The following is a 16,230-nucleotide window of genomic DNA, read 5'->3' as shown; positions in this document are numbered from 1 at the left end:
CCAGGAGGCAGAAGCATGGGGATCTCTGTGAACTTCAGGCCAGCCTGGTCTACACAGGAAGTTCCAGGACAGCCAGGGCTGCATAATGAGATCCTGTTTCAACACAAAAGAAATTAAAAAAAAACTCTGTGTGTGTGTGTGTGTGTGTGTGTGTGTGTGTGTGTGTGACAGAGACAGACAGAGATAGATGACAGAGAGACAGACACAGAGAGAGATGTATGTGTGTGACTGAGTGTGTGTATATGTGAGTATGTGAGTGTGTGTATGTATGTGAGTGTGTGTATGTGAGCATATATGTGAGTGTGTATGTGTATGCATATGTGAGTGTGTGAGTGTGTGTATATGGGTGTATATGTGAGTGTATATGTGAATATGTATGTATGTAAGTGTATATGTGAGTGAATGTGTGTGTATATGTGAGTGTGTGTGTATATGTGAATGTGTGTGTATATGTGAGTGTGTGTGTATATGGGTGTATATGGGGCTGAAGACTTTCATAGGTCTTTGTGGAGCACACAAGTCACAGCAGCTGTGACTGTAAGGTCCTGCTCCCTGTGAGGAATTCAGGGACTCAGGGATGGAGACTCTGGGGTCTGCCTTTATCCCTCCGCTGGATTCTGCATCCTTGCTCTCCACTCTCCACTTGGCTGGAGCAAAGCAAGAGCAGAAGCAGCAGCTGGTACATTGGTACCAGAGCCCGTGGTTTGAAAGCCTCCTTTAGACCCAGAGTGAATGCCTACATACTGTGACACCAGATGCTGACTCCTGTCCCTCCTCCAGAGTCATCTACATCACTCTGCCTGCTCCTTCCAGATGTCCTGAGGCCCTAAAACTCGTCAGCAAGTCTGTCCCTCCTCCTGCTCATGTGGTTGCAGTTCCATTCATCATGAGCTACTTCAGAGTAGCTCTCAGGTCTCTTCCTGAGTAACTTTCTCCAGAACCCACGCCTGGATCCCTGACAAGATCCCCTCTATAATCAGGTCTTTGATTTCTGCCCTCCTCCAGCTATCTAGAAGCTGAGTCAGATGCTGAGTCAGGATCGAGATGTTCAATGCCTCTGCATCCCAGGATCCTGGGGACCAGGCACCCAAAAGGCCTTTTAGACTGGATGGATAGATAGATGCAAGGACAACTCGTGGTTCCTGGGTATGTCCATGACTCCAGATGACTGCCACAGTTGACCACCATCACATCAAGCAAAGTGGAAGGTAGTTCAGACTGCAGGGTAAATCCCAAATCTTTCTGTCTTCTTGGTGACCCTAAAAACACCACTCGCCGGGCGGTGGTGGCGCACGCCTTTAATCCCAGCACTTGGGAGGCAGAGGCAGGCAGATCTCTGTGAGTTCGAGGCCAGCCTGGGCTACCAAGTGAGTTCCAGGAAAGGCACAAAGCTACACAGAGAAACCCTGTCTCGAAAAACCAAAAAAAAAAAAAAAAAAAAAAAAGGAACACCACTCAACTTCCCTGGGCCATGCTGACATCAGCTACAAAATGAACAAGTCAGATGTTGCCTCCACTGAGGTATACAAAGTTGACTGTGTCTCCATGTGGGCTGGATCTTTCTAATTGATCAATGATAACACTGACCTTGTGATCCCAGAAGCCAGCTAGGATTCAGGAATTGGGGGGCATTCTTTTTTCATCCCTGGGACCTGGGGAGGTCAGAAAGGGTATCCAATCCCCTAGAACAGAAGCTACAGGTAGCCGTGAGCCGCCTGACATGAGTTGTGACTTGGGTCACCTACGAAAGCAGTAAGTATTCTTGATCACTGTGCTGACTCCCCAGCCCTCTAGGCTTTGAAAAAGCTCATCGAACAAAGACTCACACACAGGGCATGGTCGCCAACTCAAAAGCTACCTGTTGAGTATGCTCCCATCCTTCGTAGACCTACTCAACGCGTTGACCCAGTCCGTATCTGTGGGGCTCTGACACGGGGTGAGTGACACCATCAGTCATAATCCTCACCTTCAGGCTGCTCTGTGTCCTACTTCCAAAGGGTTTGCTCGCCACCCAGGCTCTGGGCTCAGAGAACTCCATGGGCGGGCCTGAAATTGGGCAGGCAAATCAAACCCAGCTGACCGAGAACAGCACTTACAACCCCCTCACACTTAGATCTCACAGGTGGAGTCAGCACTTTGTCCTCAACTTTAGTGATGGCAGTGTTGGTTACTCTCCTCACTGATGCAACAAAACACCTGACAAAGGAAGAGTTCACAGCTGGGCTCACAGCTGGAGGTTACAGACTCCGGTGGTTTGGAAGAGAATGGCCCCTAGGGGCTCATATATGTTTGAACACTTGGTCGCCAGCTGGTGGAACTGCTTAGGAAGGATTGGGAGGTGTGGCTTTGTGAGAGGAGGTGTGTCCCTGAGGGTGGGCTTTGAGGTTTCAAAAGACCATACCAGGCCCAGCATCTCTCTCACTTCCTCTTCCTCAGGGGGTGGATCTGTCTCAAGATGTGAGCGCTACACTACTGCTCTAGCGCTATCCCCGCCTGCCCGCCTGCTGCCATGTCCCCATCATGATGACTACAGAATCCAACCTTCTGAAACCACAAGCCCCAAATTAAACACTTTCTTTAATAAGTTGCCTTGGTCAAGGCGTTTCATCACAGCAACAGAAAAATAATTAAGACGTAGTCCACCATGGGGGGGACACGTGGAGAGATGGACTATCTGGCCCAACATCACAACATCCACAGTCAGGAAGCAGAGAGAGAGGAACGCCGAGCTCAGATTCAGTTTCCTTTTTTATGTGGTTGGGGTTGTACCTTGTAAAATGGGGCTGCCTACATTTAGCATGGGTCTTCCCACTTTGATGAGCCTAATTTAGACAATCCCTTCCAGACATGCCCAGAGAGGTGTGTTTCTTAGGTGCCTCCTAGAGCTTGCAAATTAACAGTATTCACCATAACAATAACCCCTAGATATGGTTCCCTAGGCACCAGGCACGGGACTCAGCATCATTTTACTTCATCCTAATAGCAAAAGGTGATGGGCTGACTGATGTGGACTGAGACCTCTGAAATCGTGAGTGGACATCAACCTTCTCCTCCTTTGAAATCCACTTCCGCGGGTGTATTGTCACAGCAATGAACCCTGGACTCACACTGAGAGCCTCACACGGTCCCAGGAGAAAGCTTACAACTTCTGATGTCAAAAAGGAGCTCAGCAAAACCGAAAGGTGGGTCATCTCAGAAAGGGGGGGTCAGAGGTCACTTCTACACCTTTCAACTCAGTAGTTGGACAAAATGGGGCCAGCAGAGGAGGATCAGGGTTGTTGGAAGAGAGGGAACGATTTTGATTAAAACCATGAACCCCAAATTACTATCTCATGAAATGCGGGGCCTAGGAGCAGCTCAGTTAGGAAAGCACTCGCCTTGCAAACTTGAGGACCTGAGTTCAAATCCCAAGAACCTATAGAAAAGAAGAAAGCTGGGCACAGCAGCACACACCTATAATTCCAGTGATGAGGAAGCAGGAGGCAGAGACAAGAGCATCCTGGGGGGCGTGCCCTCCAGCTAGCCTGGTCTATGTGTTAAAGACCCAGGTGAAGGAGAGAGAGAGCCTGCCTCAAAGATGGGACACACCAGGCTGTCTTCCCCTCTCCCATACCCATATGCTGTATACATGTAGAACCATGCCTATGCAAATGCATACACATGCACAGTACCCTGAACAGCACAGACAGACAGACAGACAGACACAGAGAGAGAGAGGAAAGAGAGAGAGAGAGAGAGAGAGAGAGAGAGAGAGAGAGAAACAGACAGATGCAGAAAGGGGCTCAAAGTACAGAAAGCCCACAAAACTCGGAATGTGAAGGCACCTTAGGCTCCAGCCTTGACTCTACTGTGCCATGTACCACACAGCCACGGGCTTCCTCTCCTGGAGTCCATTTATCACTCTCAGAATGGGGCAGTTCAAGCATGGAGAAGCATATGAATGCCTGGTGTACTCCACAGGGTCCTGGGTCTGCGCAACGTCTTCTGATAAACTGAGTCATGTCTGAGAATCCCTCACCTGGGGAGTTACTGGGACCAAGGCGGTGACCTTCAGACCCTAGGCCCCAGTAAAGGGGGCAGGGATCGCCCACTCTGACAGCCTACACTTGAACCAGAATCAGGACGGACTTATCCAATAGACACAAATGACACCCTTGGCTCCTAGCACCAACCACTTACCAACCAATTTTTGGTTGCTATGGTTCCTGGTGGGAGCAATCATAACAAAAGGTCTGAGGATGTCAGTTTCATGCTGCGCCCAAACTGTGTGTGCGGAGGCAAGGATTGCAAAGTTTTCGGGCAGACAAGGTAATAGGAAAGGAGTTAATAAGAACCAGGAAGTGGCCTTGTGGGTGACGTGTATACACACACACACACACAGCAGCAGCAGCAGCAGCAGCCCTGTGCACACAGCAAAATATTTCACTGGCTAGCAGAGGCACGACCTCCTATGAGTTTCTCTTGTCTCACTGCTAAACATTTTCAGTGATGGTAGACACAGATGTTGGTCAGCCTTCTTGGAGGGCAGATGGGCATGAAGAACACCATGCTCCAGCCTCAGCCTGTAGGCCAGGGCCAGTCCTTTCTACTGTCTGCCCATAGTTTCCCTCATCTGAGAAGTGGACTTGGTGATTTCTGAACTCTGACATGGATGACTCTTGAACACAGGTTAAACAAACAAACAAACAAACAAACAAACAGAGCCCCAGGTCAAGCACAGCTTGCAGATCTGTATCTATGATGTGCCAGCCCACACTGGGTTGACATAACTTTATCATCAGTGGCTGCGATACTTGTTTATTTATTTGAAAGGATGGGGATGGAGTGTTGAGTACAGGTACCCAAACCATGGTCCACATGTGGTCAGGGGACAACCTTAGGGAGTCAACTCTCTTTCCACCTTTTGAGGGAAGAGTCTCTTGGTTCTGCCACAGTGTGCTCCAAGCCAGCTGGTCCATGAGCTTCCAGGCAATTCTCATGGCTCAGCTTCCTTCCCATCTTAAGAAAGGAATGCTGGGATTGCAGATGGGCACCATCGCATCCGGCTTTCTGTGTGGGTTCCAGGAATGGAACTTGGGCCATCAGACTTATATGGCAAATATTCTTTTACTCACTGAGCCATCTTGCTGGGACTGGCTGGGATTCTGCTTTAATTTTTTCTATTACGTTTTATTTATTTATTTATTTGAGGGGAGAGGTATCCAGGGGGTTGGATGCGCATGTACCATGCTGCCCTGCTGGCAGTTAGATGGCAAACCTGTGGTAGGCAGTTCTCTCACACGTTGTGGGTTCTAGGGACTGAGCCTGGGTCATCAGACTAGCATGGCGCCGATAGTGATTTCCACAGAGATCTACAATGCCATACGCAGGGCACAATACTGCTTCTTCAGGCTTCCTCCCACACTGCAGACAGCTGATGCACAGGGGACCATCGCCCAGATCCCACTGAGGGACATTCTAAGAGCCACTGTGCCCCTCTGCAGAGACACCAGGGTCATAAACAGCAAAGAAAGGTGAGAGATTTCTAGGTCATCTCAATAGTTCCATGCAATAGGTCACCCTGGATTGGACCCCACACCAACAGGAAACATAATGATGGAGGCCACCATTGGGGCAACAGCTGAGGATGGAGTACAGCGGGGTGAGAACATTGGTCCAGGGTCAAAGTACGTGAGGAGGCAAAAAAAAAAAAATATGCTGCCTAGACCCCAACAGTCTGAGAAATAAACTAGGTGGGGGTGGGGGACCCAATACAAGAAAATGATAAAGATGAAGGGATCTGATTGGGCTCAGACGTTCTCAACATCACCCCAGCAACTTTGTGTATTTGAAGCTCAACTTGTCCCTCCATGTCCGCAGAGCATCCATCCCAAGGAATCCAAATCTGTGGGTACCAAAACTGCCAGATGCTCAGGTAGCATCATGCTTGCCCAGAGTCCCTGTACACCTTCCCGTAGATGTTCCAGTAGCTCGGGCTACTTATAACACCACCAAGTACAGTGTCTGGGTGTGTAAAGAGGTGTCACGCTGTACTGTTTAGGAAATAAATGACAGGCAAGGAGTCTGTGACTGTTCAGTGTAGATGAGTTAATGGCTTTAAACACCTTCTAGCCTCAGTTGAACGTGCAGACTCAACCCACGGACACTGATACATACGGAGGGCAGTGTTTCAAAATGTAAAGATAAGATAGTTCTAGAGCCAAGGAATTCTGGCTTGCTGAACCTGCTGGGTGGGGACAGGGTTTGTGAAATCTCTGATTGGGGGACCACCTTCCCCGACTTCCTCCTCATTTAACCGGTATTGGGCTGGGGACAACAGAAAGAATTTGCGTTTGTTTGTTTACTGTGGAGAGAGGCTGACAGTAGCCCACACGCTGGTCTCAAACTCTGCCTCAGCCTGGGGGCGGCGACAGGTGTGTGCCACCCCACCCAGCAAACATGTACATCTCTAGCACCCTAGTATGTTTACGTGTGGCTCTTGCTGGTGGGAGGTCTCAAACACACTTTGAAACCAGAACCCCTGAGGTTAAACTGACCACCAAGAGAAGGATACGGACAGAGGCAGAGACAGGATGGAGCAAGTGGCAACTGCCGGAACCAGGGCTTCACGTGAGGGACACCTGTATATCATTTTATCTCCAAGTGGATAGCTCTTCATGCCTACTAAGCAGACATTCCAGGGCCTTGTGGAATGTAGCAGATAGCGTGCACAACAGAAACCTTCCTGAGCCTGGAATCCTAACTGAGGGTTAGACTTCAAGCAACTCCTGGGTCTGATGGGTTGGCGCCGCCGGGGCAGGACCCAGGCACCAACGCCAGCACCTGGTGAGCACGATCCTTTGGGTCAGCCCTATGGGATATACACTTCCTACTGGAGTTGCCTCCCCCAAGCCAGTTCCCCCCCCCCACCATCCTCTGATCGGTCCTGATCGTGAGATGGGCGCACAAGCTGCCAACCTCTGTGGAGATGTGCACCTCTCCTCCCCCTCCTCCAGGGGTAATGAGCCTTGGCTTCAAGCCTCATTAAACCCCATTATATAATCAGCCCCATCCTGGGTATCTTTATAACCCCAGCAGTTGCCTTGGTGGGAACATGGCCGTTCAGCTCCATCACCCATTACTGCCGCCTGCTGCCATGGCCCCCACCACACCAGGATCTGACTCAGCCTCCAGGTACGCACAAGGTCAGGTTCTTGGCTGGTGGTCAACTCTTCCCCTTGTTTCCAGGACAAGGGACAGGAGTTGCTTATAGAAGTGATGGCCACAAGGGCTGGAGGGACAGCCCCAGACAGGGTATAGCCTCTTCCAAGGTATCAGCTGAAGGAGAGTATTCCCTTAGCCTTGGGATATGACTTCCAGCCGCTACCATGATGACTGTGATAGGGAGGTCACAGAGTTAAAGCCACTTGTTTCCTCAAATGGCTGCTGCCCTGAGGGCTGGAGGGCCACACAGGCAGCTAACACCGAAACTTGGGAGTACTAGGTCATTCCTCAGTTTCAACCGGAAGACATTCAGGAGGAATGAGTCGCAGAAGCTGCCAGGAGCTAGCTTTTCAGTCACTCCCTGCAGCTGCCTGCCCCCCTCAGGGATGGCCACCCCCTGGATGCAATGAAGCAGTGAACGTGAACAGCGGAGCCCAGGGGTGGAGGGGGGGGGTCACACATGCCAATGCAGCATGCTAACAGAGAGGAGCCTTCCACAAGACCACCACACAGCTCCCCAAACCAGAAAGAAAGCGGAAGGCGACCAAGAAGCACCGAGGTTCAATGAAGGTGGCCCTTGCAGAATGGATGATTCGCTCCTTCGTGAATGATTCGCTCCTTCGCTGCTTTCCTGACCTTGTGATCTATGACCAGGTCCTTAACCTCAACCTCTGTTTCTTCATCTCTAAAGAGGGGATGATAAAAGTTTCAACCTTATAGAGGGTGGCGACACAGACATCAGAGGAGGGAGAAGACCTTGGACAAGGCCTGTGACCCTGTCACCTCACAGCAAGCACCGATGGCTATTGGTACCAACAGCTGTTGGTATTCTCATCTCCATCACTGTTTCAGATCGCTCCACCACGTAACGCACGCCAATAGTTCTCCAAACTCCCCTTTACTGAGTCACGGAGCTCTAAGCACCGCCCCCATCCTCTCCTCCCTACATCCCTGTGGGGTGGAACACACTCATTCTGATAGATTCTTTCATTAGACATAGCCTCATCTACGGCAGCTAGGATCGGAGACCATTCGCCAAAGAGCCACAAGTTCATGGCTTGCCAGGCTAAAAGATGAGGGTGTGGAGGGCACCCAGGAGACAATGCCTGAGCACCACAGGAAGGACATGGGCTGTCCCTGACATGTGATGGTTCACAGGTCTAGTCAAAGGACGGCAGGAAAGCTTGTTCACACAGGCAGGGCATGCTACGCAGTAGGCCATATAAGTGAACTCACACTTTCATAAAACAAGCTTTGGGCTCAGTGATTTTGCCCAACTTCCGGCGAATGGATGTGTTCTAGTACATTCAGACATACTGGGCGTAGCATCTTTAGGGATGCCTGGGTGAGATTCTCTAGGACGGGCCTGGGTGCAGCTCCAGCCACTAGGCTGTGGTACTACTCAGTCAGTACATTTGCTGTATCTGGTGCTCTTCAATTCATGGTATGCTCACCCACGGTGGACTTATTGGGGTCCACACCCATAGTAAGCTGAGACCTTGTAGAAGGACATCTTACATCTTGGCTGACCCGTGAACACAATTTGGTTGGCGAACCCTTGGAGTGACTTGATTACTCCGCCAGCTGGGACTCTCACTCCCTCCTCTGTCCTGCCAGGTACCCTGACATCCATTTAGAGAAGGCAACGTCACTCTGCATGGATCTTGGAGGGATCTGGCACACAGACTCGGGCCCTAGCTACTAAGGAGGCTAAGGCAGGAAGAAGTAAGTTCAAAGGTATCAGAGGCTGCAGAGTAGGTTGAAGACAGTGCCCAGCAATTTAGAGAGACACTGTCCCGGTAGTAGAACTTGCTTGGCCAACCTGGGTGAGGGCCTGGGCTCCATCCTTGGGGCAGGGGATGGGGGGGAAGAGGATAAGGAAGGGAGAGAGGAAAGGAAGAACCAGATTCAAATCCTGACCCAACTACTAGGTAGCTGTGTGACTTTGAGGGAGATCTCTGGTGTCCCCGAGCCTCAGTTTCCCCATTTGTACTATGGAAATAATCTATGCCTGCCATGGACAGTTGCAAGACCAGAATGAGGTACCGAAGGCAGCAATTAGCCTGGTGGCCACCAGATCAACGGAACAGCATGTGTAGCCTGTGGCAGCCCTAGGGCACAGGACCAGAGCTTCTGGAAGCCAGCTTCCCCCGTCCCCTAACATCCCGCCAGTCAACACGCTCTCTTGCTGGGGGAGCAGTTAGCCTCACTTCAGTGGGGTCCCCTCTGCCCACATCTGCACCTTCTAGGAGATAGCGCCTCTGGGTAAGATCAGAACTTTCTGGAAACCCATCCCTCTGCCACCAGGGACTTCCATTCTGTACTCAAGTCGTAAGTACCACGACTCTGGCAGCAATTTGTGAATGTGGACTATATATCCTCAGCCACACTTAACCTGGTTTGAACCCCAATACGTCATCGAGATGCAAAAGTTATACACGTTGACCCCAGTCAATAAAATGTGCATGATGTCATTCACAGACCCCGCATGGACGGAGAAACCCTAAGACAAGCAGTTGAAAGGCGGTGGGGAGCAGAGAGAGAAAAGATGGGTGCTCCCTCTCATGTCCCCCTGACTTTACTTTCAGCCTTCCTTCCCACCTGCGAGCCAAAGAGCCGATACTGAGGATGCATGACAGACAGTCACCTCCAAGGGCCCATCATGCCCCCCTTCAAAACCATCTAAGGACCCGGGAGCTAGTCGCACATGTGGGAGGGGGGTAGCAGGGGATGACCTGTGAGATTCAGAAGCCAGGGAGGAGAGCACACGGAACCTGAACCTGGCAGGTAAGGTGGCGGGCTGCGCAGTGAGGATCTGGTGAGTCCAGCCAGTGCAGCCCAGGGGTAGCAGGGACTTACTTGCAGAGAAACTGGCCTCCGTGTGGACGGGTGGGGTGGAGGGCAGAAAGGGGGCGTGGCCCACGAAGAAGGACCGCAGGGAGCGTTCGGACAGGAGCGGGGAGCGCTGCTGGGCAGGGATGTTCTCGCAGCTGCCCACACCGCTGTGGATCTTGAGGTTCAGGGGTTTGCTCTTCTTCTTGGCTCTGAAAGGGAAGCAGAACACGGAGACAGGGAGATGAGTCTGTCTGTACCGTCTACACCATCAATATAAACGCTGCCCACCTGGCAACAGCTGGGCACCCAGGAAACACGAACACAACCTATACTCGCAGAGACCACGCCTGCTGGAATGCAGCTGGGCGTCTCTTAGTCTTCTAGAACGTTCCTGCCAGTGAGGAATCTACCCAACACATGATCACCTGACATTGACTTGAGACTAACACAAACTGTCTTTCAAATAATATTTTATAGGCACCATCGGGCAGGCTGGGTTTTTTGTTGTTGTTGTTGTTGTTGTTTTGTTGTTGTTGTTTTGTTTTGTTTTGTTTTGTTTTTTGTCAACTTGACAGCAGCTACACTCACTTGGAAAGAGAGAGCCTCAACTGAGGAAATACCCCCGCAAGATGAGCCTGTGGGCAAGGCTGTGGTGCATTGGCTTGACTGACACTCGGTGGGGGCGGGCCCAACCTCCATGAGGGTGGCTCCAGCCCTGGGCAGATAGTTGTGGATTCTTTAAGAAAGCAGGCTGAGCAAGCCACAGGGAGCAAGCCAGTAAGCAGCACCCCTCCATGACCTCTGCATCCGCTCCTGCCTCCAGGATCCCGCCCTGACTTTCCCTCTGAGACACGGAAGTATAAGCTGAAACAAATCCTTTCCTTCCCAAGTTGCTTTTGGTCCTGGGGTTTCATCACAGCAATAGTAACCCTACAACAACTATAAAATGTATACTCTTTGAATTAAAAAATAAATAAAGGCTTTGTTTGGCTAGTGTGATGATGCGCTCCTGTAATCCAAGCACTCAGGAGGCTGAGGCAGGAGGATGCTGGCTTTGAGACCAGCTTGAACTACAGAGCAAAGCTCTGACCTGAATAAGCAAGAGAAAGGAAAAAAAAAAAACAGGTCTCAGGATGATTTTTTTATTCTTTTTATTTATTTTTTTTTTCTGGACCTACTCCTTGTAAGCAGATCCCTGGGAGGTAAAGCTAGTCAATTTCCAGTGAGAGTCTTCACACTGGGACGGAGAAGAGGAGGAAGCGCTAAAGAGCGGGGCTCCAGCCAGGTGCTGATTGAGCTCGGATGGGAGTTGGGCCAGGGTGTCTCTCGAGGCATAAACACAAAACCGAGTGTCTAAAACCTTGCGCTTGACCAAACAGGAAGCTTGAGAGTATTAACAGCGTCGGTGGAGGAGGTGGCAGCCGTCACCGCTACTCTGAATTAAGCGCAGGCTGCATCCCAGGGACAGAATCAAGGACGTCGGGGCATCGTCTCGTTAAAGCATAAAAGTCATCCTAGGAAGGACATCCTCTTTCCCCTAAGGACGACACTGGAGCGAAGGAGACGGAAGAACCTAGCAGATCAGCCCAGAGGCCTCATCTCAACTGTGTCCACGTCTCGCCGGATCTCAGGGTGTCACCACCCTGAGGCCAGTCACCCCCTTTGTGTTGTCTTGCTGTTTTCCCTGCTCGACGAACTCCTACACAAACTCCATGGTCCAGTTCAAAAGTGATCATAACCGAAACATCTTCTCGCTCTCTGGGACAACCTCACTCTCTCCATCCTAGTATCCCCCGTTATTCTCTGAGGAACCTCCACCATGGCTCCCGATAGCCATCCTCCATATCTACTCTAGTCCAGTCACCTCCTCATCTTTGACCCTCCTATCTCTGCGGCCCAGAGTTCCCTCCTCTGCGCCGCCGCTTTGATCTCTGTCTTGATAGATAACTCAGTTCTGGCGTGTCTCCTTCTGCAACCTTTCGGGTAACCCCAGTTCCTCCCAGCAGGAACAGGTGTTCTTCCTCCAGGAAGCCCTCTCAGATTGCCCTCTTCCCCCAGCTGGCCTGAGCTAGCAGTTTCTTGTTTGTTGGTTTGTTTCATAGCTGTATGGTCATGTTTTCCCATTTTCCCCCCAGCATTTGTAATCTTCCTGGCAGAACACGAATCTTGAAGGCAGTGACTTTAGATTTCTCCTTGTTCCATCCTTGGCTACTGGCTTGGCACCAGGCACACAGTAGGTAGGTGCTGTGTAAGTGAGCTGCCTGGCACACAGTAGGTGCTGCTTAAGTGGGCGTTCTGAATGGAGGCTATGGCCCAGGGGGCAGGGAGGAGGGATATCACACTATATTCTAATTCTCTGCCTTCCGATCCTAACTGCTGGCTCCCCGGGGAAAAGAACCAGGCAGATGGCGCGGCTGCATCCCTCAGCCCCCGGCTTGGCACTGGTGGCGCAAAACACACCTCACAGGCTGGTTAAGAACTGCCCCCCTTCTCCAAGGAGCTGGTCTAAGAGAGCTAGGTGTAAGACTACATCTCTCAACGCCTTCCCACCCACCTCCCTCCCCAAACTCCCATCTGCCCAGGATGGAGCCGAGCACCCTCTGGTGGCTGCTGCAGAACCTGCTTGCAAACTGCTAGTCCTGGAGGTCTCTAGGCCTCCTTTGGGTACCACCTTCAAAAAAAGGCGGGGGGGGGGGGCATGCTCTGCAGGAGGCTACACATGTCTGCCTGTTCAGCCACCCCTCTCAGTACCCCTGTGGCAGCAGTCAGTCCTACTTATTGTTCCTCAGGAGCCTGATGCAAGGCTCAGATAGGTACTCCCCCTTACAGCAGCTCACATCTGGTAACTTGTCTCTGCCCAGGGCTGGAAAAAATGAGGAAGCGAGAGCCAGTGAGTCTCTTTTGCTCCAAACGGGCCAGCAGTGGGGTTTAAAGAGGTGTATAAACCAAGGCCAGTACTCAGCTGTTAGGAACAGAGAGACTCTTTGTGTTTCAATTTCCCACCTGGACAATGGAAAGAACACTGGTTCCCTTCCCAGAAGGCCATGCAAGACCATGAGGATCTATGAGGTAGCATGCTTGGCTCAGACAAGCCTGTGTGCTGTTTCCTGTCATGAACATGGCTGTACTCTGTGGTTACATCTGACGGCCATACAGCCATGCAGAAAGTCAAGAAAGAAGCTGAGAAGTGAAGCCAAGCAAGGCTTTACCTGAAATACCCAGAACACCCACCGCCAGCTTTGGCAAGGGAAGAGGACATGGGCAAACCCCTAAGCATAAAGCTATGATCATCCCCCACAGACACCTAGCAGATCCTGAGGCGCTGACAATGAGGTCGTGTAAATCAGAGCAATACTGGAGGGACCCACATCCAAACCAGCAGCTCAGAGATGTCAGAAGAGATATGGTTACCAATCCAAAGTCACGAGAGCAGAGAGGGCTGTGCAAATAACTGTCAGACAGATGGAAGAAAGGGGCGGGGCCGGGGGAGGAGAAGGAAGGAAGGGAGATGTAATGAAGGAAGAAGGAAAAGATGGGGAATAAAAGAAGAGGATGGAAGATGAGAAAAGAAGAAAGATGGGAGAAAAAGAGATGAGTTGAAAGAATAACAGAAAAAGGGAAAGGGAATGAGGGGAATGGGTGGGCAGATGAGTAAATGGATGGATGGATGGATGGATGAATGGATGGATGGATGGATGGATGGGTGGATGGGTGGATGGGTGGATGGGTGGATGGGTGGGTGGGTGGATGGGTGGGTGGGTGGATGGGTGGGTGGATGGGTGGGTGGATGGGTGGGTGGGTGGGTGGATGGGTGGATGGGTGGATGGGTAGATGGATGGATGGATGAATAGATGGATGGATGGGTAGATGGATGGGTAGATGATGAGTTTGCATTTCTACATGAAAGTTATTGCTTAGAAAATATGGTTTTTAGACAATAATTTTAAAAAATAAAAATAAGTTATGAGTAAGAAAGGGGCTTGAAAAAGACATCCCCCCCACAGCAAGACATATGAAGACCCAACAAGCATGCACGGAGAAACAGGAGACACAAATCAAACCAACAACAAGCTACACCCCACTCTTCCTGGATGGCCATGCTCAAACACAAGGTGCTCAAATACCATGTGCTGATGAAGACATGGAGAACAGGAAGCCACCGGCTGGTGCAGGGCCGCTATGGAAAGCACTTCAGTCACGCTTCAACTGCGTAAAACCAGAGTTTTAGACAACCCAACAGTCCTATTACCTAGATATGTACCCAAAAGAATGGGAAATAAACCTTCAACAGAAAGTGTCCACAGATATTGACACTTGACACATGAACACTGACAACCACCAAAGGGCAGGGGAAAAAAAACCAAATGCGCATCACTGGGTGAAAGAAGACAGATGTGATCTGCCCGGATAATCAAATGCAATGCAATCTTATGATGTTCCGACTCATAACCTAAACACGAGTGAACCTCACAGCTGTCATGCCCCGGGAAGAAAGCTAGTAGCAAAAGACCACGCATTCCAGTTTATATAAAACAACCAGGACGGGGTGAGTCCACAGACATGGACAGCAGGCTGGCAGCTGCCAGGACTGGAGGACGGGAGGGGCATGGGGCCCACCCAAGTGCACGTGGAAGCGCTGTTTTGCTGTTTGTTTTAGGGTCACGAAGGGCCCTGGAAGTAGGCAGAGGTGTTAACCGCTGAGCCTCGGGTGTACTAAATGATACTGAAGGCTTAAAATGACCAATGGTGGCATCACAATCATTTATCAGATTAGAGAAACCATTCTAATGCTGCCTGTACTGTATATGTATCCCTTGAGGAGCTGTGTGACCTTTATCACACAGCTTAACCTCTCGGAGTCCCAAGGTCTTTGCCGTTACAAGTAACTTCTACCAGGGTTGTTTTAAGGAGCCAGTGAGCTGGATGGGAATACTCCAGTTGGCTGTTGGTGAATCTGGAGGGGGCTACTGGGGTCCTTCCTTTTTTCCTTTGTCAAGAAGTACTTTTGCTTCTAGATAGGGGGCCAAGTCCCTCCTGTGGGGAGGCAGGTCAGCACTCGGGTGAAGATAGACACGTGTCCGTGAAGAAGACCAAAGACTTCCTTCCGCCCTGGATCCCTGACCCATGACACACAAAGGTCTGAGAGCCAGTCACAGAACTGTTCCTGCATGAAGAGGGTAGGAACTGTCCTCGGATGAGACACTCAAGGTGCATCCCTGTCCCTCAAAGTCTCCCCTCTCCCGGGCTTGGAATGAATTATCCCCACCCCACCCCCCAAATCCATATGTTGAAGTCTTTACTCCCCCAGATCTTAGAATGGAAAAGTATAATGGGGCCCTGGGTCTTGAAGAGACCCAGGGAGGAGGAAGAAATGAAAGAAAAAAGCCAAGCAGTTAAGACTAGATGAGGTCATAAGGATGAAGGATGGGACCCTAACCCAGTAGGGCTGGTGTCCTTCTAAGAGGAACACGTGTGCACAGACCCATGGGGTCACAGTGAGCAGGGGGTCACCTGCAAACCAAGGAGAGAGGTCTCGCGAGAAACCGACCTGCTGAGCCCTTAATCTTGACATCCCACCCTCCAGAATGAGGAAGAGGCCTTGTCATTCAGTTGCCAAGTTCATGGGCCCGCGCTCATCTCAAGGTGGTCCTTTGGACCTGCCGTCTTCATGGGCTGGTCACTGGGTGCCCCACAGTGTGCTGGCCCTGCTTTGAGTCCTTCCTCAAATCCCTCTTCTAACTGGACACTGCATTTGCTCTTGAGTTCTTTACTGAGAAAATGGGATCATGGCTCCGTGTATGTGTGTGTGTGTGTGTGTGTGTGTGTGTCCCCTGCAGGACACATGTGCAGGACAAAGAACAGCTTGCAGGAATCGGTTCTGTCCCCTGTAGGTCCCAGAGGTCAAGATCAGATGGCCAGACTTGGTAACAAGCATCTTTGCCTGTGGAACTATCTCATTGGCCTCCAGATCTGCCTCGTCCACTGATGCCCAAGGTCTAGAAGCATGCCTGGTCAGTGGAGCCCTCTAAATTCCAATTCTCTCCCTCTTCTGCCCACCCCCAGCCTTCCTCTCCCACTTCTCTCCCTACCCCCTCCCCTTCTCCCTCCTCTCCTTTCCCTTCTCAGATTTTTATATTCCTGCACTAGCAAAATTAACGGGGCCTCGCCAAAGACTGAAAGAATCTTCACTGT

At 50.9% G+C, this 16,230-nt stretch overlaps 1 protein-coding gene across 2 annotated transcripts in view; it reads right to left on the bottom strand.

Annotated features, from left to right (window-relative positions):
- Positions 1-16,230, bottom strand: part of Ksr2 (kinase suppressor of ras 2) — a 382,945-nt gene that overhangs the window by 159,999 nt on the left and 206,716 nt on the right. For both annotated transcript variants that reach the window (XM_028878818.2, XM_028878819.2), the window contains exon 5: positions 10,063-10,247. In XM_028878818.2, coding sequence (XP_028734651.1) covers positions 10,063-10,247 — 185 coding nt within the window. The remainder of the gene's footprint in view (positions 1-10,062; positions 10,248-16,230) is intronic.

Source organism: Peromyscus leucopus, chromosome 23 (genome assembly GCF_004664715.2).
Source record: "Peromyscus leucopus breed LL Stock chromosome 23, UCI_PerLeu_2.1, whole genome shotgun sequence".
NCBI classification, from domain to species: domain Eukaryota; kingdom Metazoa; phylum Chordata; class Mammalia; order Rodentia; family Cricetidae; genus Peromyscus; species Peromyscus leucopus.
This window is presented reverse-complemented; position numbering and strand designations above follow the sequence as displayed.